Below are 26,250 nucleotides of genomic sequence, written 5' to 3'. Positions count from 1 at the left end.
AAGGATAAATTCCAAATTGTTTAGGGCCCAAAGATTAGCTAAACCTTTCAGGCAATAGTTGTTTTGGAATTGTTTAATCTTTTTTCCTTCGGTTAATTTCTTTCTCTTAACTTTTCAATAAATTGTTTCATTTTCATCACTTTCGTTCTATCAAACCATACACGTGAGCTATAGCCTTCAAGGCTAGGATTTCATATCCTTAATATTCATCTTGTACCTACAGGTATCCGATAAAGCGTAGTTCAACTATTGAAGTGGAGTAAGATCCCAATGATGTCTCTTAAGGTTTCAATTTCGTAATGGAATAATGTTGACTTCCATAGATTTCTCTTCCATGGCAGCAGCCATTGATTTAAATGGCCCTGCTTCCGAGATTAAACGTGCTAGTCAAACATGCATGCATGTCTTGATAGTTGTCAGCCTCAACTTTGATTCCTCTTCACAATTCATTCAAATGGGAAAGAGGGAATGCATAAAATCTACATTTATAATTACTGCTGAATTTATGTGCCTTCAAACCAACCCAGGGCCTTCAAGCCTATTTTGTTAATAAGAATTAGTATATGATCACTAATAAAATTAAAAGATTCAGGTACATATTTGTTAAAGATTACCTTGTGTCGTTACTATTAGTCCTATTAACTATAATTGATTCATAATTGATTTTGTAACTAATTCAACACCAAATTAATTATATTTGGCCTTCAACTGTATGTGCAGTCTCTATGCCTTGTACTGCTGCTGGCTGTGGAATGCTTGCTTTGATCTATAGAATAATTAAGGAGCATTCACACAGCTGTAGACTGCAATATTTGTTTAAGAAAATAGCAAATCACTTTGTATTTGCACCCAAAAGAATGTAGCACAAAATAATTAAATTCTTGATTTAATTTTTTTATGAAATATTGTTCTCTTTGTCTTCGAAAAATGGAGAAGGGCCGAAGAAAACTGTATTCATCATTAAACATAAAATGTTGCTTCATATATTCGTAGTTAATCCTTTCAATATATATATATATATATTCTCGTAGTTAACAAACATAACCTAGACGTTTTTAAAAGATGTGCAAAATCGTTAAACAAGTATTATTATTAAATAACTTTATGCTTTATTAGGGAAAGCCAATGTTGTTTCTTGATGACATGCTTTTCCTTCCTTTATTTTCTCTTCTTTTCCTTTCTTTAATTAATTAGCATTCTTTATTTTTTAATAAGAAATGATAAAATATTCATTGAGGAGGCAGCTTAGTAAAACTTATAGTAACGTCTTTGGGCAAAATCAAGTCATTCTCTTGCATTAAAATTCGAATTGTCTCTTTGCTTTCACTAAAAGAGAACATTAATTAATTATGGAAAAAGCAAAGCTGCTTCTCAATGACTCAAGAACCAATTTATTAATTTATTAATGTAATGAGAAGTAAATATATTCCTTGTGCATTTCTATCACTCAAGAAAGGGATTGATCCTTTTAAATACATAATGATATGGGAAGTAAAGGAGTTGAGATTCCATCCTCAGATCTGCAACACAGATCTTTGAATTATTTTAACTTTTTTAAAAGATCTGCAAAATCATTAAAGCAGCTCCTTTAGATTCATTTGATCTTTAGCCACATTTGATCTGTAATAGCAGACTTGATCTAATTTTCAGGATAAATGAAATTTTCACTTATTTCAAAGAGAAAATTAACACGCTTTAATTATGGAAAAATCAAAGCTATTTCTCGATGATTTAGGCATCAATTTATAAATTTAACATCGTTGTCTTTACATATGGTTTATCTCTAACTTGCTGCAATGGAAATAAGTCTTTACATATGGTTCGGGTACCAATTTATTAATTTAATTATCTTATTTTTACATAGAGTTTATCTCTAACTTGCCGCAATGGGAAGTAAATATATACCTTGTGTGTTTCCATCACTGAAGGAAGGGATTGTTCCTTCTGAATAAATACGAATAACATGAGAAGTAGGGGAGTTGAGATTCTGTCCTTGGATCTCAATCCTCTTAATATTGATTGCCTTTGCATATAGGTTATCTCTAACGTAATGCAATGGGAAGCAAATATATACTTTGTGTGTTTCCACCACTCAAGAAAAGGATTGTTCCTTTTGAATTATATTATAATATCAGAAGTGAGGGAGCTAAGATTCCTTCCTTGGATCGCAATCCTCTAAATGTTGAATGTCATTGCATATAGTTTATCTCTAACGTATCGTAATAAGAAGCAAATATACACCTTACGTGTTTCCATCACTCAGTAAATGGTTTGTTCCTTTTTGATGCATAATAATAAGAGAAGTAAGGGAGTTGAGATTCCATTCTTAGATCTCAATCCTCTTAATCTTGATTGCTTTTATATAAAGTTTATCTAGCACAGGTTTAAAAAAATTGTTGATATTGTAATCTTTGTTCTATCTTTCTATCCATACCTTTGTTTATCCATTTTCTATCTTCTTTGAGATGGGTATCAGTCATTCCTCTAATGAACATTCCTTGTCCTTCAGAAATCTGCAGAATGATCAGAAAGAATACTATGGTGCATGCACAAAAAAAATCTCGAAGACGGCCTATGCTTGTATATGCGGTTTTAGGCTCCACGAATCATGCGCGAGTGAAGTGCAACATCTGCCTCATAAGATTATTCACCCTCTCCACTCACAGCACGATCTTGAGCTAAAATTAGAGGTGCGTGAGGATTTCATCTGTTCTCTTTGTCTTTCGGAAAATGGAGAAGGGCCGAAGAAAACTGTATTCATCATTAAACATAACACGTTGCTTCATATATTCGTAGTTAATCCTTTCAATATATATATATATAAATATATATTCGTAGTTAACAAACATAATCTAGACGTTTTTAAAAGATGTCCAAAATCATTAAACAAGTATTATTATTAAATAGCTTTATGCTTTATAAGGGAAAGCCAATGTTGTTCCTTGATGACATGCTTTTCCTTCCTTTATTCTCTCTTCTTCTCCTTTCTTTAATTAATTATCATTCTTCATTTTTTAATAAGAAATGATAAAATATTCATTGAGGAGGCAGCTTAGTGAAACATACAGTAACGCCTTTGGGCAAAAACAAGTCATTCTCTTGCATCAAAATGGAATTTTCTCTTTGCTTTCATTAAAAAAGAACATTCTTTAATTATGGAAAAAGCAAAGCTGCTTCTCAAAAACTCAAGAACCAATTTATTAATTTATTAATGTAATGAGAAGCATATATATATATACCTTGTGTATTTCTATCACTCAAGAATGGGATTGATCCTTTTAAATACATAATGATACGAGAAGTAGAGGAGTTGAGATTCCATCCTTGGATCTGCAACACGCATCTTTGAATTATTTTAACTTTTTTAAAAGATCTGCAAAATCATTAAAGCAGTATTAGATAATTAAATAATTTTATGCTCTATTAGGGAAAACCAATGTTGTTTTCTGGATGACATACTTTTCCTTCTTTTAAATTAATTAAAATGTTCTTTTTTTTTATAAAAAAATGATAAAATATCCATTGAGGAGACTAAGATGCAGGCAAAAAGAAGTCATTTTCTTGCATTAAAATTGGAATTGTTTCTCTAGTTTCATTTGATCTTTTGCCACATTAATTTGTATGTTTCCTCTCTGCCACCTAGATGCGGCAATGTGGATCCGTTGTGGCAGACTTGATCTAATTTTCAGGATAAATGAAATTCTCACTTATTCGAAAGAGAAAATTAACATGCTTTAATTATGGAAAAATCAAAGCTATTTCTCGATGATTTAAGTATCAATTTTATTAATTTAACATCGTTGTCTTCGCATATGATTTATCTCTAACTTATTGCAATGAAAACAACTATATGCCTTGTGTGTTTTCATCACTCAAGAAAGGGACTGTTCCTTTTGAATACATAATAAAATGAGAAGTAAGGGAGTTGAGATTCCATCTTTGGATCTCAATCCTCTCAATCTTGATTGTCTTTGCATAGAGTTTATCTAGCACAAGTGTAAGTTGTTGATATTATAGTTTATCTTGTTTTTGATTTCTTTTGTCTCTTGGTCCTTATGTTTTATTTGTCAAGAAGCTAAGTGTCTTTGAATTATAAGTTAAAAACATTCGTATTGTCCAAGAAACTACAATATGAATGTTGGACATTAACATCATTTAACTATTTTTTGTTCTTTTTGGGCATGCAAAGACTGATTTCAGATTTGTTGGGGACAAGGGTAGACTATGATCCAATATGATCAAACAATCCTCATGAGTACACATGTTAGAGAAAAAAAAAATTTTCTGATTTGTATCACCTCAAGGTACTGCATGATCAACCAAAGGAGCCCATCTTTTAAATTTTACTTTACTTTCAGTTGCTTGCCTTGATATTTTCAGCTCTTGTGAGGAGGAAAACATGAACTCACTGTATGGATTATGTCAAGCTTAAATGGGTAGACAAAACTGTCATCTCTTCAAGTTATCACCTCAGAGACTGCATCATTCTTTGTTCATTTATGAACTAGCATTCAGTTTTACTTTTCCAAATAATTGTCATGAGCTCCTCAAACTACATTGTTGTTATTAGCTATTCTTTATTCATTTAGGCTAGTTTTAAACTTTGTAAAAAACTAATCTTGTGTCATTAAAAGAGTATTTGAATTGTTTAAACTTTTGTAAAAGACCTGCAAAATCATTAAAGTAATATTAAATTCTTACATAATTTTATGTGTTACTAGGGAAAACCAATGGTTTTTTGTAACATACATTTCTTTTTTTTAATTAATTAACTACTTTATTTTTAATAATAAATGATGAAATATCCATTGAGCTGGAAGCTTAAGAAAACTTACAATAACAAAGATGGGGGCAAAAAGAAGTCATTTTCTTACATTAAAATTGGAATTGTTTTTGTAGTTTCATTTGATCTATTGTAGAAGACTTCATACGATTTTCAAGATCAATGAAATTTTTACTTATTCAAAAAGGAATATAACATGCTTTAATTATGAAAAATGCAAAACTGTTTCTCGATGATTCAGGTACCAATTTACTAATTTAATATTCTTGTCTTTACATAAAGTTTGTCTTTAACTCGCCGCAATGGGAAGCAAATATATACCCTGTGTGTTTCCAACACTGAAGGATGGGAGTGTTCCTTTTGAATAAATACGAATAACATGAGAAGTAGGGGAGTTGAGATTCTGTCCTAGGATCTCAATCCTCTTAATATTGATTGCCTTTGCATATAGGTTATCTTTAACATAATGCAATGGGAAGTAACTATATACTTTGTGTGTTTCCACCACTCAAGAAAAGGATTGTTCCTTTTGAATTATATTATAATATGAAAAGTGAGGGAGTTAAGATCCTATCCTTGGATATCAATCCTCTTAATCTTGATTGCCATTGCATATAGTTTATCTCTAACGTACTGCAATAGGAAGCAAATATATACCTTGTGTGTTTCCATCACTCAACAAAGGGTTTGCTCCTTTTTGTTACATAATAATAAGAGAAGTAAGGGAGTTGAGATTCCATTCTTAGATCTCAATCCTCTTGATCTGGATTGCCTTTATATATAGGTTATCTAGCACAAGTTTAAAAAATTGTTGATATTATAATCTTTATTCTATCTTTCTATCCATCTCTTTGTTTATCCATTTTCTATCTTCTTTGAGATGGGTATCCGTCATTCCTCTAATGAACATTCCTTGTCCTTCAGAAATCTGCAGAATGATCAGAAAGAATATTGTGGTGCATGCACAAAAGAAATCTTGAAGACGGCCTATTCTTGTATATGCGGTTTTAGGCTCCACGAATCATGCTCGAGGGAAGTGCAACAACTGCCTCATAAGACTATTCACCCTCTCCACTCACAGCACGATCTTGAACTAAAATTAGAGGTGCGTGAGGATTTCATTTGTGATAAATGTTTGTATATTTTTCCTGCCTCCGGATACAACTGCAATGAATGTGATTTTAGTCTTGATTTAGCGTGCGCTTCTCCAACTAATGATCCTTTACCTAAAGAAAAGTGGCAGAGACCTAAAGATGGCAAGAGAAAGGAAATTCAGCATTACAGCCACCTTCACAAGCTGACCTTCTTCAAATATACGAAGATAAGAAACTACGGCTATAATTGTAGTTGGTGTGAAAAGTGTCTATCGGAAGTGTGCTATGGTTGCGTAAGATGTAAGTTCTTCCTTCATGAGTTGTGCAGGGATAAGGTACTCAGAACCCTTTATCATCCTTTTCATCCTTCACACCCTCTTCGCTTGCACTCTATAGACATCGGCAACAATTGCAATGCTTGTGGACAAGATATTTGTTTTTTGGCTCAGCGAGAAGATATTCTTAGTGAAAAGTATTACGGGAATCTCAGTTATTGTTGCTTAAAGTGCAACCTTTTCCTTCATTTTGGCTGCACTAAACTCTTACCCACCTTAAAACACAAGTGCCACGAACACCTTGTCACTTATTTCAGAATATCCAAGAAAGCTAAAAATGCTAACTCATGCAATGCTTGTGGGGCGCTTTGTGATTATGATTTCTATCGTTGTGTAGAATGCAATTTCAATGTCCACCTTCATTGTGTTCCAATACCATCTTCAATTGAGCATAGATATCACCGGCATCCACTCAACTATATGGATTCAGTTGCAGAAGATCATTCTGAAGAATATTACTGTGATATTTGTGAAAATGAAAGGAATCCAGCACATCCTGTTTATTGTTGTGAAAAATGCAAATATATTACTCATGTTCATTGTGTGCTCAATGAGGTAAAAATTACTTGCCTTACTTTTTTTTTGTTTTTATGTTTTGAAAACCAAAAAGGAAAATTTATTAAGTTGAAAGCAGGGTATATTAATAATAGCACCAACCCACGCTAAATCCTCTTTTGTCTAATTATACTTGCTGCACTCTTCCATTTTCTCATGTTTAACAACATGTGTGTATGTATATATATATATATATACATGTCTGTTTGATATGTGATAAACGTTTGTTTCAATAGGATAAAATTTCATTTGAGAAGTTATTGATGGCATCCGCACCACTCAACAATTTTTGGTTCGCAACTATCATTTAATATATTAACTAATTATTTTCAAATTAAGTAGAGTTTAAATTCTAAAAAAGAATTTGGACATTTTATAACATGCATGTTCAACATTGAATTACATATAAGTTAATTTAAATTCAATATTGACGTTTTATTCATAATTAAATTGACATTTTACAATTTATATACATTATACTCATTATGTGGGGAATTATATATATATAATCCTTAAGACATGAGTTTGTTCATACTTTGATTATTCACCTTTTTCTGTAAACGCAGATTGGACCTATCATCCATCGGCATCCCATGAGATTCTACGAAGTAGTTGAAAAGTCAAAGAAAAATCATTATTGTGAGGCTTGCCGTCTGGTACATAGTGGTCCTTGTTACTCATGTACAACATTCTCAACTGCTCATACGGAGTACTACCTACATGAAAAATCCGCTAAATTACCATATGAGATACAACACCCTTTTCATTCTAGCCATCCTCTTATCCTTCATACTTATCACTATAGAAGAGGTCTTATTATATGTGATGAGTGTAGAGATGTATGTCGTAGCTTGTTCTATAGTTGTGATGAGTGTGATTTCAAGCTTGATGTGAAATGCGCTACTCTAACAACTCATAAAACTGATGTGTTACAACCAAAAAAGATGGAAAGCGTAGCCGAGTTAAACCATTTCAACCACCCGCATAAGCATGTCTTTGGCAATTGTAGTGACCCCTTATGGAAAGAATCATGCACAGTTTGTCAATTGCCAATCTTCGGTCCAGCCTATTATTGCCTCAATTTTCGATGCATTTTTAAAGTTCATGAATTTTGTCTTGGAATGCCACAAAAGATGCAAGTCCGATTTCATTTGAAACACATGTTGTGTTTTTGCAAAAGCAACAAATATTCTCAGTGCTATGCTTGTCGCAAACAGATAAATAGTGTAGATTTTAATTACAGTTGTAAACAATGTGACCTCGGCCTCCATCCTCTGTGTGCTAATTCCTTAAGGCGGCCTCTGAAATGTGAGTCCCACAGGCACAATCTTTATTATTTTGGGACAAAATTTCGCCAATTCTTTGAAAGTCTTTGGGCTAAAGACTTCTTTCCTTGTACTAAATGTGGGAAACATTGTGAGGGAGCCTTTTATCGTTGTCTAGAATGTGCTATCAATTTTCACTTGGATTGTATACCCATTCCTCATATTTTTAAATCTAAATGTCATATTCATTCTTTAGCTATGAAGGATTCATTTGTTGAAGTTGATTCAAAAGAGTCTTACTGTGATGTTTGTGAGGAAGAAAGATGCCCAGATGAACATATGTATTGTTGTGAAGAATACAATGGTTTATTTACCGCTCATATAAAATGCGTGCTTGCAAAGGTAAGTCTACTTTTATAATTTTTTTTAAATTGAAATATTTAATACTTTTTGCTCTAACATACCTCTAAACTCATTGAGAACCCTAAAATTGAAAAATCAAGATCTATGAATATGATTTCAAGTTTTCGGAGGAAAAATTCACGAAATTAATTATTTCCATGTTCCATAAATTACATATAAAAAAATACACTTCCATTTACATTGTTAATAACAGAGTTTATTAGTCTAACCATTTTGAGATGATGTAACATATATATTTAAGTCCTCATTGCCAGAATAATCTCTTTATTTGTTTTGGCAGGTTGAGAATAATTTTGACCCTGATAAGAACTCTGCCCAGGTAATAATAATTTTAATTTTCATGTCGATTGGTTGTGTTTGAATCTGTATATGAATCTGTCAAAAATTTTGAAACACTGTAATTAATGATGAAAAATTATCATTAAAAATTAAATAAATATTTTTTCGTAAGCCAATAAAATTTATTAGAATACCAAAAATGGTACAAGACCTGAATCGGCACTTAGGCTTTACAAGTAGCCCAAGTCGAGGACAGGTTTACTTCTACAAACAAATTATTCTAATTAAATACAAAGATAAAATAACTCTACCCTATAAGGTACAAACAAGTATCTCTGGGTCTTTGATTCTTTTGTAAATTAATTTTTTTTTATTTATTTAATAATAGCGTTTGTTCTTCTCTAACTCAGCCTTAATGGCGTGAGAGGGTACAAAGGGAGAGTGTGCATATATATATATATATTTCTATGGTTCTTAAAGTAGCCGTATGTGAACCGTTCAATCTTTGCATGCTTCACCATTGATTTGCTATGCATGATAATTTTTCTTCTTCTGAATGCTTCTGTTTGTCCATTTACGTTTTGTGCTTATTGGGTTTGGAGGCTGACTTTTTGTTGCTACAGGGTAGCCGACTGATGTAGTGCTTTTTTATTCAATGAATGAAGCTTTGCTTTAAAAAAAAAAAAAAACTGAACAAGAAGGCCCTAAAGCCAAAAGCTTATATATATATTGAAGAAGTAGCTGCTGAAGATGGGAAAGTTCTTCAAGTCTTAATATTTAAACAATGTCAAGTAGCTGCTGTTTTCGAATGACTTAAAAAAATATGGTGTTCACAAGAAGTCGATGTTCTCTTCGTGGTGGTAGCTGCTCCTCCCTTGTCTTCATTTATTGGCGGTTGTTGCGTGGTGCCATTGCTGCTACCTTCGGCGTTGTGGTTGTCTTCCTATTTATTGCTCTATTGTGTCGTTTGTTGTTTCTGGGTTTGTCTGTCCACTGTGGCTCTCAGTCTTCCAGAGGCAGGCGTACCCCAATTGAATTGACTTGATGTTTGTTCATTCGTGTGGTTGCCACTTGTTGTGTATGGAGGGGCTTTGCTCTTCTTCTGATGGTTCGGATGGATCTGCCCACCCCTGCTATCCAGTTTTCTCTTGGGTCGCTGTGCTTCTTGTTTGTGGAGGTTGGTTTTAAGCCATGAGTTTCGTCTGCTGTGAATGGCTATGGTGCTGCTGGTTGTTCTGAAGCGTGAAGCGCTTCTGTGCTTAGAACCTTTCATGGTCTGCGGTTTGTTTCTGTTGGTCAAACGTTATGTTGTTACTCGTTTAAGGTGTGTTGTACCCCGTTTGGATTAATAAAATCTCCAGTTTGATCAAGCAATTTATATATATAGTAATAATATAGATAAAGATAATATGTAGGACTGTCTTCCAAATTCAAAGAACATGTCCTTGGTAGATTTCCTTTTATTAAATTCAATGAGTGCATACCAATAAATATATTAGTTTGCAATGTCAAAAATTAATTTCACTAGAGTTGGAATATATAATCCTCAGAAGAGAATGTAGAAGAAGCAACATTTCAGTGGTAACCAGTCACCAGTTCAAGACAAAGAAGAAGATTCAACTGCCTCCAAGTTCGAGGAATGACATGCAAGATCTTCAAAAATCATAAGCTTGAGGAGCTAACATGATAAATAAGTGAGAGGCTCGTGCTGAGAAAAAAAATTAAGAGACCTCCAATCGAAAATCAATAAATGATAACTAAAAAGGTTTTAAACATATTATGTGCCCATGATACCTCCAACTTAATCAATGTGGAATTTCTTGTATCACTACTTCAATACTCTCACTCACTTGTAAAGATAAAAGATTTGCTACATGATATGAACTTCATATGTGAGAATGATGCACCTATCATGAAATATGCATTTTGCAAGTAGAAATACATCCTTATATAATAAGAAATGGATGATATTGTCTTTCTTAGTTTTAGAGTTTGGTGCTTATTCCAATGATATTTTCAATATATGCGATCAGTGTAGAGATGTATGTTTTGGCTTCTTTTATCGTTGTGGTGAGTGTGATTTCAAGCTTGATGTGAAGTGCGCTACTCTAACAGCTCATAAAACTGAGGTGTTGCAACGAAAAAAGATGGAAAGGGAGCCGAGTTAAACCATTTCTATTACCCGCATAAGCTTGTCCTTGCCAATTGTAGTGACCCTATACGGGAAATTTCATGCACATTTTGCGAATTGCCATTGCTAGGTCCAACCTATTTTTGCCCCAACCCTGCCTTCGATTTTCAAGTTCATAAATCTTGCCTTGGAACGCCACCAAAGATGCGAGTCCCATTTCATTTGGAACACTTATTGATTTTTAGGAGAATCAACAAATTTGCCCTGTGCTATTCTTGTGGCAATATGACTTTTGGTTTTCAATATAGTTGTAAACAGTGTGACCTCAACCTCCATTCTGTATGTGCTAATTCCTTAAGAGGTCGGCGGCCTCTGAAATGTGAGTCCCACAAACACGATCTTTACTATTTTGGGACAAAACTTCAGCAATTCTTTAAAAGAATTGGGGAACATTTGTTTCATTGTAGTAAATGTCATAGATCTTGTGGAGTACCCTTATATTGCTGCCTAGAATGTGCTAACAAATTTCACTTGGATTGTATACCCATACCTCACACTTTTAGATCCAGACGTCATATTCATCTTTTAACTTTGAAAGATTCATTTGTTGAAAATGATTCAAAAGAGTTTTACTATGATATTTGTAAGAAAGAAAGATGCTCAGATGATCATGAATACTGTTGTGAAGAATGTAATGGCTTATTTGCCGCTCATATAGAATGCGTGCTTGCAAAGGTATAAGTTTACATATATAAATTTTTTAAATTGAAACATCTAATATATTTTGCTCTATCTTACCTCTAAACTTATTTGGGAATCTCAGAATCGAAACATCAACATCTATAAATATGATTTCAAGTTTTTGAAGTAAAAAAATTATGAAATTATTTTCTTTTCCATTTTCCGTCCAAGTACATATAATAATATGCACTTCCATCTATATCGTTAATAAAGGAATTTAGTATTCTAACCATTTTGAGATGATATAACATAATTAGTTAGGTCCTTATTGCCATAATAATGTCTTAATTTGTTTTGCCAGGTTGAAAATAATACAGAAGCAATCGATGCATTCTCAAGTTCGGAGTTAGACTTTGAGGAGAACTCTGCTCAGGTAATACTAATTTTAATTCTAATGTCAATTAGTCGTGTTCGAATCTGAATATAAATCTGTTTAAAAAAATTAAATCACCTTAATTAATGATATAAATTTACCATTAAAAAAACAAAAAATATATATTTTTTGTTTTTTTGCTAAGCCGATAAAATTTCTTAGAATACAAAAAATGGCACAAGAGATATTTGTAAAGGTGTGAATGTTAAATAAATACTTGTATGAATATGATTTCAAGTTTTTGAAGGAAAAAATCATGAAATTAATTATTTCGGTTTGTATTGCTAATAAAGGAATTTTTGAAACAGGAGGTGATATAGCACAATTAGTTAAGTCCTCATTGCCAGAATAATGTCTTAATTTGTTTTGGCAGGTTGAGAATAATACAGCAGCCATAGATGCATTCTCAAGTTCGATGTCAGACTTTGAGGAGAGCTCTGACCAGGTAATACTAATTTTAATTCTCATGTCAATTAGTTGTGTTCCAATCTACATATGAATCTGTCAAAAAATTTTGAATCACCTTAATTAATGATGAAAAATTATCATTAAAAATTAAATAAATATATATATATTTTTGCTAAGCCAATAAAATTTATTCGAATACCAAAAAGGGTACAAGAGAACTAGTAAATCAAATATTTGTAAAGGCAATTTTATATAAAGATGATAAAATTATATTTGTAAACTATTTGAATCCCTTTTTTTTCCAAAATTATATTTGATAAAAAAACAAAAGAGAAGATAACCAAACTCTACCAGTTAATTTCACTTTTCATCGGCAACATGACCAATTTTATAATCAAAAAGTCCTAATTGAAACCACTTCCAACCTGTAGTGTCCATAGATTAGATCAGGTCCGATTAACATCTTTAAAACTTAGGTTTGGGCTTGAGTTTAATTTACCTATTTAAATTATATTTATTATTAAAAATTATTTTGATATTAAGATTTTAATATTTTTAAAATTAAAATTAAATAAAATAATAAATATTTATTATTATAATGTCTCGAGCTAGGCTTGGGCTTGAAAATTCATTCTTAGGACCCAACCTAGCCCGTAGGCTTGACAAGTAGCCCAAACCCAATTTAATTATACCCTGTATATCGCATTTCCATATCCCGCAGGTAAAAATTATTGTTCTATACAGTGATGAGGTAATATTATTCATTCTTTTTCCTAACAGAAAATTGTTTGTATTTGATGAAATGAAATGTTTTATTCTCGTACAATATTTGCGTAATTTTTTACCTAACTTGCTCACATTGCATCCATATGGTTCCTTGGTTTTACAACTCGGTGATGTCACTTTTTACTGTTCCTTAAAGGAGAAGAGCTCCTTTTTGGATGACTTACGAAGACATGGACTTCGCGAGGAATCTATATTCAAATTACCGTGGTAGCTGCTCCTCCCCTGTCTCATTTATTGGCTGTTGTTGCGTGGTGGCTGTCGCATTCTATCCCGCTGCTATTCCCTGCATTTCATTGTGGTGCCATTGCTGCTACCTTCGGCCTTGTCGTTGTCTTCATATTTATTGCCCACTTGTGTTGTTTATTCTTGCTGGTCTGGTTTCCGGGTTTGTCTGTCCACCCTTGCTCTCTGTCTCCCAGAAGCAGGTGTACCCCTATTGACTTGATGTTTATTCGTTCATGTGGCTGCTACTTGTTGTGTAAAGAGGGGCTGTGCTTTTCTTCTGACGGTGGGGATAGATCTGCCCAACCCAGCAGTCCAGTTTACTCTTGGGTCGCTATGCTTCTTGTTTGTGGAGGTTGGTTTTAAGCCACGAGTTTTGTCTGCTGTGAATGGCTATACTGCTACCGGTTGTTCTAAAGTGTGAAGCTCTTTTGTGCTTAGAACCCTTTATGGTCTGCTGTTTGTTTCTGTTGGTGGAAAGTTATGTTGTTACTCGTTTAAGGTGTGTTGTACCCCGTTTGGATTATTAGAATCTCCAGTTTGATCAAGCAATTTATATATAGTAATAGTATAGATAAAGATATTATGCATGATTGTCTTCAAAATTCAAAAAACATGTCCTTAGTAGGTAGATTTCCTTTAATTAAATTCAATGAGTGCATACCAATAAATATATTAGTTTGCACTGTCAAAAATTAATTTTACCGGAGATCGAATATATAATCCTCAAAAGAGAATGTAGGAGAGGGAACATTTCAGTTGCAGCGAGTCACCAGTTCAAGGCAAAGAGGAAGATTCAACTGCTTCTGAGTTGGAAGAATGACATGCAAGATCTTCAAAAAAATCATAAGCTTGAGGAGCTAACATGATAAATAAGTGAGAGGCTCGTGTTGAGAAAAAAAAAATTAGGAGACATAATATATGTGAGAATTGTTAAATTTAAGAATAAGCATCCAACCGAAAATTAATAAATAATAACTAAAAAGATTTTAATTATATTATGTGTCTATGATACCTCCAACTTAATCAATGTGAAATTTCTCATATCACTTCTTCAATACTCTCACTCACTTGTAAAGATGAAAGATTTATTACATGATATGAACTTCATATGTAGGAATAACACACCTCTCGCATAATATGCACTTTGCACGTAGGAATACATCTTTATATAAGAAGAAATGGATGATATTGCCTTTATCTAGAGTTGATGGGATAAAAACTAATACCTAGAATTCATTTTGCGGAGATGGAAGTAATTTCCTTATTTTGGGAATATTATATGCTGGATGAATTAATAGCCTTTTAGCCCTTTCCTTTTTATGAAAGGAAAAAGAAAAAACAAACATATGTTTTACTCAAAATAAAAAAGGATAAATTCCAAATTGTTTAGGGCCCAAAGATTAGCTAAACCTTTAATCTTTTTCCTTCAACTAAGTTCTTTCTCTTACCTTTTCAACTATTATTTCATTTTCATCACTTTCGTTCTATTAAACCATCCACAGGAGCTATAGCCTTTAAGGCTAGGATTTCATACCCTTAATATTCATCTTGTACCTACAAGCATCCGACAAAGCATAGTTCCCATATTGAAGTCGAGTAAGATCCCAATACTGTCTTTTAAGGTTTCGATTTCGTAATGGAATAATGTTGACTTCCATAGATTTCTCTTCCCTGGCAGCAACCATTGATTTAAATGGCCCTGCTTCTGAGATTAGACATACAAGTCAAACATTACAACCTTTGCTTTTTTTTTTTTCTTTTTCTTCTGTTCTGATAGTTGTCAACCTCAACTCTGATTCATCTTGATGGGAAAGAGGGAATGCATAAAAACTAAAAAAATAAAAGGAACAAAGTTGGCATCTATCAGCACATTGAATCTGCTACCAAGTTCTCCGAATATGAAATTTTGCTGTCAAAATTATGATAAAACAGGTGTAATTTCTAACTTGTTTCCACCATCAATTGCTGATATTGAAACTACGTGCATATATTATTTCCACATTCATGAAAGGTTAGGTCAAAACAATGGGAAAGCATTAACTGAAAGTTCTCCAAAAAGAAATGGAATATTCTTGTTTTGCTGTCTTGTTGTCAACTTTAATTATTCCTTTCATCTTTCTTGATAGATCGTATCCAAACACAGTTAGGCAGAGCAAGGCCCTCCCATACAGCTTTCCAAGTCAGTTTATCATTCAGATTCCCAGGAGAGACGCTTCTACAATAACTCTTAGAAGAATAAATGCCATTGGGAGATCCCTTCCAAATAATTTTATCCTTCAAATTTCTAACAAGAACAACCTCATTAATTTTCCTACTAAAATTTGCCCATTGACTCTTCCCCAACCAAATATTCTTTTTCTTAGTTGAATATTCCAAACCCATTCATTATTGTACCAAGCCCCAAATTCACTAATTGTGCCAGATTTGTTTTCAGCAAGAGTGAAAATGCGTGAGTAACAATTTTTAAGTGAAGAGTCCTCTATCCACCAATCATACCAGAAGGAGATTGATTCTTTGGTTTTACAGCTTGGTGATGTCACATTCTAGCATAGCTTAAAGGAGGGGAATTCCTTTTTGGATGACTTAAAACGACATGGTGTTCACAAGGAGTCTATGTCTTCTTCGTGGTGGTAGCTGCTTCTCCCCTGCCTTCAATTATTAGCTGTTGTTGCGTGGTGGCTGTCGCTTTCTATCCCGCTGATATTCTCTGCTTTCTTTGCGGTGCTATTGCTGCTATCTTTGGCGTTGAGGTTATCTTCATATTTATTGCTCTATTCCGTTGTTTGTTCTTGCTGGTCTGGTTTCCGGGTTTGTCTGTCCACCCTTGCTCTCTGTCTTCCAGAAGCAGGTGTACCCCAATTGAACCGACTTGATGTTTATTCATTCGTGTGGTTGCCACTTGTTGTGTATGAAGGAGCTATACTCTTTTTCTGATGGTTGGGATGGATCTGCCTAACCCTGCTGTCCAGTTTTCTCTTGGGTTGCTATGCTTCTTGTTTGTGGAGGTTGGTTTTAAGCCATGAGGTTTGTCTGTTGTGAATGGCTATACTGCTCCTGGTTCTAAAGTGTGAAGCTCTTTTGTGCTTAGAACCCTCTATAGTCTGCTGTTTGTTTGGATTAATAAAATCTCCAGTTTGATCAAGATATTATATCCGAAATGGAAGTATATAAATAACTTCAATATTGACTTGGATAGCTGAAGAGCAAAGAAAAAAGAAAATATTAGAACAGAGAAAGGAGGTTGTCGATCCTTGAAGCCATAGAAGAATACCATTCTCCCCATACGCACCGTTTAACTAAAGCAAGGAGACAAAGGCACATTGTATATGAAACTCACCGTTTCAATTAATAAGTCTTTGTCTTAAATTTTAGTTAAGTTAGTTATTTAGTGTTAGTTATGTACAGAATTAGTTAGGCTTTCTTTCTTATTTGTACACCTATAATTCTCTATATATAAGCTTGACATTCTCTATTCAATACCGTAGTTGGGTTTTCTATGAATGGAAAGTATCCTTTCATATCATCTCTACTATGCCACCTTCGTTTGTACCATGTTTTTCATGGTATCAGAGCTGACCGATTCTCTACTTTAGCAAATATCACAAACATCTGTCACTGAAGAATACAGATCGTTCCTTTAATCGTTTCCTCAGTAAGTGAATCACCTCTTTTCTAAAGGTTATCTGATCTAGTTTCTTTAAATCTTTCAATCATATCTAACTAGTCATTACTCATATAAAAATGGCTGATTCAACTGCATCAACAATAGCTTAAACCTCACCTTCACAAACCTCTACTCAAATCACTCAGATTCCACCTATTTCTGACCCCTAATCACCTTACTATTTGCACCACACTGATAATCCAGGATCAGTAGTTATTAACCCCAAATTGACAACTAGCAACTACGTCGCTTGGAGCATATCCTTTCTATTAGCTTTTTCCATCAAGAACAAAATAGGATTTATAAATGGAACAATCCCCAGACTTGATGTCTCAGACCCTCTTTTTCTTTTTTGGACCTGTTGCAATAATTTGATTGTGGTTTGATTGTGGCGTGGCTGTTAGATTCGATCACACAACTAGTTGTTTCAACCATATTTTGTATGGAGTCTGGTGCTGAGATATGGAAAACACTTAAGGAAAACTTTACTCAGCCAGATGATACTAGGATTTGTAATCTTCAATATACCCTTAGAAATGTGACTCAAGGAACTAGAACTGTAGATGCTTATTTTATTGAATTAAAAGGGATTTAGGAAAAAATGAGAAGTTACAGACCATTCCCTCACTGCCAATGTGGAAAATGTAATCCTAACTGCTTTAGAAAGTATACATATCAGAACCAAAAAGACATGGTATTTAGATTTTTGAATGGTTTAAATGAGTCTTTTTCAACTATCACATCTCAAATAATCCTCATGGACCTAATTCCTGCATTGGATCAAGTCTACAATTTGGTTTTAAAAGAAGAGACTTAAAGAAACATGATGTTGTAAGGACAACCTATCATTAAGTCTTCTACTATGATAGTGAATGCAGACAACAAGAAGAAATGGAGAAAATAAGTTGTTTGCAATCATTGTGGGAAAAAGGGACATACCAAGGATAAATGTTTTAGAATCATTGGTTTCCTAGAAGATTTCAAGTTCACAAAAGGGAAGAACAGAGGCATAAAGGGGAAAGTGGCAACTAACAATGTATTAGGGTGCTATGAAACTGGTGCAAGGGATGAAACACATGTTGAGCAAGAATAGGACTTAGGAACTGGTTCTATGTCTTAATTATCTATCCTACAGCAACAGGTGAATAGGCTCATAGAGTTCTTTAATGTAAATGAGGCAAATGGCAAATTTGGTAAAAATGTCCCAATGAACACACAACCAACCAAACATTCACTTGTTAACTCAGCATTTGCACGTATTGTCTCAGGCCATTCCTTTTTTAACACTGTTAATAACATGCCTTCTAGATTCAATTATGTAAGCACTGACATGATTAAACAACATCACTGGATAGTGAACTCAGGGGCTACAGATCATACAGCTTATTCTTTGAAATGTTTCATATATGCTAAACCAGTAAGAAACTGCTTTGTTCACTTACCAAACAACAAGAAAGTTCCAGTTTCACAAATAGGAACAATCAAGTTGCGTCAAAAAATGATACTACATGATGTCTTATGTATCCCCAGCTTTAATTCAATTTGTTGTTAATAGGACAGGTAACCAAAGATAAGAAAAAATGTGTGTTTTTATTGAAAAATGCTATGTTGTTCAGGACACTCATTCATGGACTGTGATTGGGGTAGCTAAAGCTGTCTCAGGACTTTACCTGATGCAAGATAGTCAAGATGAGTAAGATTTTTCAAATTTATGTTGGGAAAGACTTGTAAAATTTCTAAAGGTTTTATCTGTCAGTTCTTGTGAAACAGGACATAACTCTTTTGATCTTTGACACTTTAGGTTAGGCCATGTTCCTATAGAAAGAATCAATGTAATAAATCAAAATTTTCGAAATGTTAAATGAATTGAGAATTTAGTTTGTGAAATTTGTCCCTTAGCTAAGCAGAAAAGACTTTCATTTCCAATACGTGTGCAAAATATTAAAAGAGTTTTTGAATTAATGCATTTTGACATTTGGGGGCCATATGAGACACCAACAATAGTAGACCAAAGATTTTTCTCATTATAGTGGATGACTATAGTCGTTTCACTTGGATCTTTCTGTTAAGAAGTAAATCAGATGTTTCAACAGTGGTTCCTTTTTTTGAGAAATTTGTTCAAAGACAGTTTAATTTAACAATTAAAAGCTTAAGGTTTAATAATGGAGAGGAGTTCAGACTTAGTGATTTTTATCCAAATACTAGGATTGTCCATCAACTATCTCGTGTAGAAACTCCATAGCAGAATGGAGTCATTGAAAGAAAACAAAAACATATACTGGTTGTGGCAAGAGCACTTATGCACCAATCTAAGGTTTCTATTGAATTTTGGGGGGATGTTGTATTAACAGCAATGCATATAATCAATAGGATGCCATCAAGAATTCTTAAAAACAAATCACCTTTTGAATTTCTATACAATAAACTACCTTCATATGATTATTTTAAAGTCTTTGGTTCATTGTGTTTTGCATCCACATTATCACAAAATAGGAAGAAATTGGAAAAACTGGCAAGTAAATGCATTTTCTTAAGATATCCAAACAACATTAAAGGGTATAGGGTATATGATTTGGAAGCAAACAAGGTCCTCATATCTAGAAATGTTGTTTTTCATGAGCATGTGTTTCCATTTCACTCAAAACAACATGATTCACAATCTTTTTCATTATATCAAACACCTGGTGTGCATAGTGATTATCTAGACAATTTAGACATTTGTCATCCAAATTTTTCTTCACAAGACCAACCATTAATTGACCCAACTTCATTTGAACCTATTTCACCCTCATAAACATCAATGACACCAAATTCTCATGATTTTGCAATTCATTCACCTAGCACAGTCAGCATGCCTACTGCAACTGACAATATGCAAAATGTGTCGGATGAAACTACTAACCAAAACAACAATGATTCATCAGACAATTTACCAATCAGAAAAAGTTCAAGATCAAAACATCCTCCTAAATATCAAAAAGCATACTATACTGATTTACCTTATATATCAAGTAGTGTTACAGCTTATCCCATCTCAAAGTCCATATCCTGCAAACACTTGTCACCTGCACATAAAAGCTTTCATTGTTAAATTGTCACAATTACATGAACCAAGATCTTATCATGAAGCCATTAGTCATTTACATTGGAGAGAAGCTATGAGACAGGAGCTAAAAGCTATGGAGGATAATGACACATGGAAAATAGTGCATAAGCCTTCCAATGCTCAGATTATAGGATGTAGGTGGGTTTACAAAACTAAGCTTAATGCTAATGGTTAGGTTGAAAGATATAAGGTCAAACTTGTAGCCAGGGGTTACAACCAAATAGCAAGCTTTGACTATTAGGAGACTTTTAGCCCGGAGCAAAACAGACCACAGTATGAGTATTCCTTGCGTTGGCTACTGCACATAATTGGACATTATCACAATTAGATGTGAATAATGCCTTTCTAAATGGAGACTTGGAAAAGGATGTCTACATGTAAATACTTGAAGGTTATGACATTAAAGGGGAGAATCCTACAGTACAGAACTGGAATGCAAACTCAACAAGGCAGTTTATGGACTCAAATAGGCCTCAAGGCAATGGAATGCTAAATTGACAACATCAATCTTGCATTATGGTTTCAAATAGTCAAGTTCAAATTACTCACTATTTGCTATGAAGATAGTAGATGGACAATTCATTGCTTTGTTACTTTATATAGATGACATTATTGTTGGGAGTACATCTACCAAAGCAACACATGATGTTAAAGAATTTTTAAGTACACAGTTCAGGTTAAAAGACCTTGGTGTTGTTAAATTCTTTCTTGAACTTAAGATTCCAAGATCACCAGAAGGGATCTCAATCTGTTAGAGGAAATATACCTTGGATCTATTGAAGGAACATGGTTTATTAGGAGCAAAGCTTGTCAGCACCCCTATAGATCACAATCATAAATTGCATAAAACTGATGATGAAGAAAAGTTAGCAGAACCAACAAGTTACAGACAACTCATTGGTAAACTGCTCTACTTAACATGTAGCAGACCTGATATCTCTTTTGCTGTTCAGGTTCTTTCTCAATTTATGGAGAAGCCTTCACACAAACATCAAATGGTAGCATATAGAGTGCTAAAGTATTTGAAGAGATCACCAGGTCAAGGAATTTTAATGAGTTCCAAATCAAACTCGAATATTAAAGCTTACTATGACAGTGATTGGGCAGGATGCCCTGATTCAAGGAGGTCAATTATTAGATACAACATTTTCATTGGAAATTCTTTAGTAAGCTGGAAGTCAAAGAAATAGGTAGTTGTTGCAAGGAGTTCAACAGAGGCTAAGTATCGATAAATGGCAATAACCTGCCGTGAGATTGTGTGGATAAAGTCTCTATTATCAGACTTTAGAATTGTGCATCAAGGAGTAGTAAGGTTATATTTAGACAGTTAGTCAGCAATTTACATCAATAGGAATCCGATTTTCCATGAGAGGACTAAACATATTGAAGTGGATCACCATTTCATTCGCAAGAAGGTAATGGCTGGAGAAATCAAACCTTTGCACATTTCAACAAATCTGCAATTAGCAGATATTTTCACCAAGGCTTTACAGCCAAAACAATTTAAGAGCTTGTTAGGCAAGATAAACGTTGATAACATTCATCGTTCATCTTGAGGGGCAGTATCAGAAATAGAAGTATATAAATAACTTCAAGATTGGCCTGGACAGCTAAAGAGCAAAGGAAAAAGAAAATATCAGAACAGAGAAAGGAGGTAGTCGAGCCTTGAAGCCATTGAAGAATACCATTCTCCCCATACGCACCATTTAACTAAAGCAAGGAGACAAAGGCATATTGTATATGAAACTCATCGTTTCAATTAATAAGTCTTTGTTTTAAATATTAGTTAAGTTAGTTAGTTAGTGTTAGTTAAGTATAGAATTAGTTAGGCTTTCTTTCTTATTTTTTACACCTGTAATTCTCTGTATATAAGCCTGACATTCTCTGTACAATACCCTAGTTGGGTTTTCTATGAATGGAAAGTATCCTTTCATATCATCCCTGCTGTGCCGCCTTTGTTTGTACCATGTTTTTCATATTATGCATGGCGGCCTTCAAAATTCAAGGACCACATCCTTATTTAGTAAATTTCCCTTAATTACATTCAATGAGTGCATACCAATAAATATATTAGTTCGCAATGTCAAGAATTAATTCTACTAGTGTTGATATATATAATCCTCGAAAGAGAATGTAGGAGAGGAAACACTTCAGTTTTAGTGAGTCACCGGCTCAAGACAAAGACGAAGACTCAACTGCCTCTGAGTTGGAGGAATGACATGCAAGAGATCTTCAAAAATCATAAGCTCCAGGAGCCAACATGATAAATAAGTGAGAGGCACATGTTAAGAAAAAAAATTAAGAGACATAATGTATGTAAAAAATGTTAAATTTAAGAATAAGCATCCAATCAAAAAGCAACAAATAATAACTAAAAAGGTTTTAATCATGTTATGTGCCTATGATTCCTCCAATTTAACCAATGTGGAATTTCTTATATCACTACTTCAATACTCACTCAATTTTAAAGATAAAAGATTTATTACATGATATGAACTTCATATGTGAGAATGACGCACTTATCATGTAATAGGCACTTTGCAAGTAGAAATCCATCCTTATATAATAAGAAATGGATGATATTGTCTTTCTTAGTTTTGGAGTTGATGGGATAAAAACTAATACCTAGAATTCATTTGGGGGAGATGGAAGTAATTTCCTTGTTTTGGGAATATTACATACTGGATGAATTAATAGCCTTTTAGCTTTTTTCTTTTTATGAAAGGAAAAAGAAAAAAAAAACATATGTTGTACTCAAAATAAAAAATGATAAATTCCAAATTGTTTAGGGCCCAAAGATTAGCTAAACCTTTAATCTTTTTCCTTCAATTAAGTTCTTTCTCTTTCCTTTTCAACTATTATTTCATTTTCATCACTTTCGTTCTATCAAACCATCCACATAAGCTATAGCCTTCAAGGCTAGGATTTCATATCCTTAACATTCATCTTGAACCTACAAGAATCCGACAAAGCATAGTTCCCATATTGAAGCCAAGTAAGATCCCAATAATATCTTTTAAGCTTTCGATTTCGTAATGGAATAATGTTGACTTCCATAGATTTCTCTTCCCTGGCAGCAACCATTGATTTAAATGGCCCTGCTTCTGAGATTAGACATACTAGTCAAACATTACAACCTTTGCTTTCTTCTTTTAATAGTTGTCAACCTCAAATCTGATTCATCTTGACAATTCATTCAAATGGGAAAGAGGGAATGCATAAAAAATAAAAAACTAAAAGGAACAAAGTTGGCATGTGTCAGCACATTGAATCTGCTACCCAGTTCTCCGAATATGAACGTGTGCTGTCAAAATTATGGTAAAACAGGTGCAATTTCTATCTTATTTCCACCCTCAATTGCTGATATTGAAACTACGTGCATGTATTATATCCACATTCATGAAATGTTAGCTCAAAACAATGGGAAAGCATTAACTGAAAGTTCTCCCAAAAAAAAATAGAATATTCTTGTTTTGCTGTCGTGTTATCAACTTTAATTATTCCGTTCATCTTTCTTGATAGATCGTATCCAAACACACTTAGGTAACTGAATATAATAGTAACAGATGAGAAAGATGGAGACTAATGAAATAAGGTAACCCAATAAATTTTAAAGTTTAAATGATAAAATAAAGTTAAGTATGCAGCATCAAAATATCTATTCAAAAAAAGGTAAATAACTAATAGTTCGTCTTTATATTCTATATGATTATCGATTCTTTTGATTTCGGATATCATTGATGAACATATGCATCTATTTATTTTATATTGTAACTTTAAATTGTACAAAAAGCTGAATTTGTGAATTTAAAAATAGATGCGAATAATCATAATGGTGTATTGATTATCATTAATCTAAAGCGTATCAAAGATGAAGCCTATCCTATGCCACCAAGCAGCAAAAAGGGCGTAGTGTCTTTCAAGTGATTCTCCATATTGGTTTCATGGACAATGGTTGAGCACTTTAGTGTGGCATCTGGGTACAGTAAAAATGGTGTGCCTTCTCTGACCAAAAGTCCATTAAGAATCAGATTCTAAAGATAACATTTACTAACACGGAAAGTAGCAGCCAAGCTAGAATTCTCAAGAATTCCCCAACTAGAACATGAAAATATACGCTTCCCTTGGCTTACATAAATATGCCATGAGATGCAGGAAGTTCATCAGATTGCAAGAACAAATCATCAACAACTAATTGTACATAACATCTTCTCCACCCAGAGCTGATCTAAGTCCCTAGATTTTCTCATGGCAAATCACAAAAACCAAGATCAAATAAGTAACGACAAATCACCAGGTGATCTCTCAACGCCACATAAATATTGATCAATTCTTCTCTTTCGTTTTCAAATGCATGTTTCTTCTATGTTAGTCGGATTCGAATTCAATTTTGTGTAGATTTTTCATATATTCTGATTCGGAACAACATATATAGTCTTTCTTTGTTAATTTTAATGCTGGATTTTAAACTTATAGACTGATCCACAATTCTACTAACATGAATAGCAGCATGTTGTCCTGTGACAAGAGACAAGGGCACAGGCAAGAACAGAAGCTTCCTTGAAGGATGGTGAGTCGTTGATTCTACCACCTTTAAATTACAAAATCATTCATTTTCTTTTCTCTCTATTTTTCATCATTAATTTTCAAAATTTTCCCTTGAAATGCAGTCTCTTTGCCTTGTGCTGCTGCTGGCTGTGGGATGCTTGCTTCGATCTGTAGAATAAGGAGCAGTCAGATGTACGAGATTACATCTAAAATGTTCATCTTGTTCGTTTAATAGTTATTTTGTACTTTGACTCGAACTTAAAACATCCCTGAGCCTTCGTTGCACTATATATGTGCTTTTTTTTTTTTTTGGGCTCAATTATATATGCTGGTCTTATATATAGTTATAGTACTTTCTATCCTTGTAATTATACTTTTTTTTCATATCCTTGCGATAGAAAGAAAAAGTATATACTTGTCTTTCATGTGAGTGATAATTAATAAAATCATATGATGTTTTGCGAGTAATTTATCAAATTCTTGTCTACCTGTCATTGAATTGGTATAAATATATAAATATATATATATAGTATATATTCAATGTTTGGCAAAGCGAAATTCATGATGGTTTGAGTTGTAAATGCCATAAAAAAGGGTAAAAACATTTGGGTTAATCTCTAAAATCTTTGAATTTCTTTTCGATCTGCAACATTATAAAAATTCTGCATTTTTTGATCATATGTCATTAACGGATTTCATACATGACATTTTGCGTAACTTTTTTTTTTTTTTGTTAGTGTGGCATGTGAAATGATAATAACATAAAGTAAAATTCAATCTCAGTTAACTATCAAAATTTTCAAATTTTTCAATTCATTTTGGTCACTAACATTTCAAAATTTATCTTTTTAAATAGTAATTGCACAAAATGATTAAAAGTATTTTTATCCAAAAATTTTTTAGCTCATTCCAGATTGTGCAGAATAACTAATATCAAGAAAGAATCAATAGTAATTATTCCGTAGTCATTTCTTATTAAAAATGAATCAAATGAAAGTATAAAAATAGTGAGAGAAAAGGAGAGGGATGACATAACCATTCCAAGTTATTCCATGTGAAATGTGACCTCCCAACAAGATAAAGTGCACATTACTTTCATAACTTGCTTTTTTTTTGTTCATTTGGTAACAAGATGTTGAAAATCCAATCTTATCTTATCTTCCTCTCCCAACAACCACGTGTAAAGAAAAAGTTTCTTTCACACTATATGTTTGGGAATTAGGAAGCTTCGTATCCCTTGTATGTACTGTCCAAGTTAAGAATATATTATTTCTTTTTACATAAAAATTTTTAGGTACACAGTAAAAGACAACAAAGGCAGTCACAGAACGAAGAAAAGCAATGACCCCTTTAACTTTTTGAAAATCCATACATGTGTATGCATTAGTAGGGAGTCCACAAAAATGCTGTTTAATTTTACCTTCAAGTTTTATAACTTTGAAAAGTTCATCCAATTTTGATCTTTGGATTTATTTTAACTATTTAGGGAATAACTCATCGGGTAAAACTTAATATATAATAACTTATCCAATAC

General features: G+C 33.3%; 1 protein-coding gene and 2 long non-coding RNA genes across 4 annotated transcripts; 2 read left to right on the top strand and 1 right to left on the bottom strand.

Annotated features, from left to right (window-relative positions):
• On the top strand, positions 2,435-6,893 carry LOC18587371. 2 transcript variants are annotated; one of them, XR_001929687.1, is made up of 3 exons: positions 2,435-2,690; positions 5,708-5,888; positions 6,016-6,893. XR_001929687.1 is itself a non-coding variant. In XM_018128730.1 (2 exons), exons 1-2 carry the CDS (start codon positions 5,664-5,666, stop codon positions 6,876-6,878), a joined length of 1,083 nt encoding a protein of 360 aa, XP_017984219.1. In that variant the 5' UTR covers positions 5,602-5,663; the 3' UTR covers positions 6,879-6,893. The 2 variants fall into 2 exon arrangements, 1 of the variants encoding a protein (XP_017984219.1); XM_018128730.1 differs by lacking the exon at positions 2,435-2,690 and having other exon boundaries at positions 5,602-5,888; positions 6,021-6,893.
• Positions 15,804-20,275, bottom strand: LOC108663570. Its single transcript, XR_001929677.1, has 3 exons — positions 20,207-20,275; positions 20,062-20,127; positions 15,804-16,594 (listed from the first exon to the last, which is right to left on the bottom strand). It is a non-coding gene; the product is annotated as an uncharacterized LOC108663570 (long non-coding RNA).
• Positions 24,246-25,184, top strand: LOC18587369. Its single transcript, XR_001929706.1, has 3 exons — positions 24,246-24,465; positions 24,678-24,738; positions 24,839-25,184. It is a non-coding gene; the product is annotated as an uncharacterized LOC18587369 (long non-coding RNA).

Source organism: Theobroma cacao, chromosome 10, assembly GCF_000208745.1.
Source record: "Theobroma cacao cultivar B97-61/B2 chromosome 10, Criollo_cocoa_genome_V2, whole genome shotgun sequence".
NCBI classification, from domain to species: domain Eukaryota; kingdom Viridiplantae; phylum Streptophyta; class Magnoliopsida; order Malvales; family Malvaceae; genus Theobroma; species Theobroma cacao.
The sequence above is the reverse complement of the archived record's forward strand: the minus strand, read 5'-3'. Positions and strand labels throughout refer to the sequence as shown.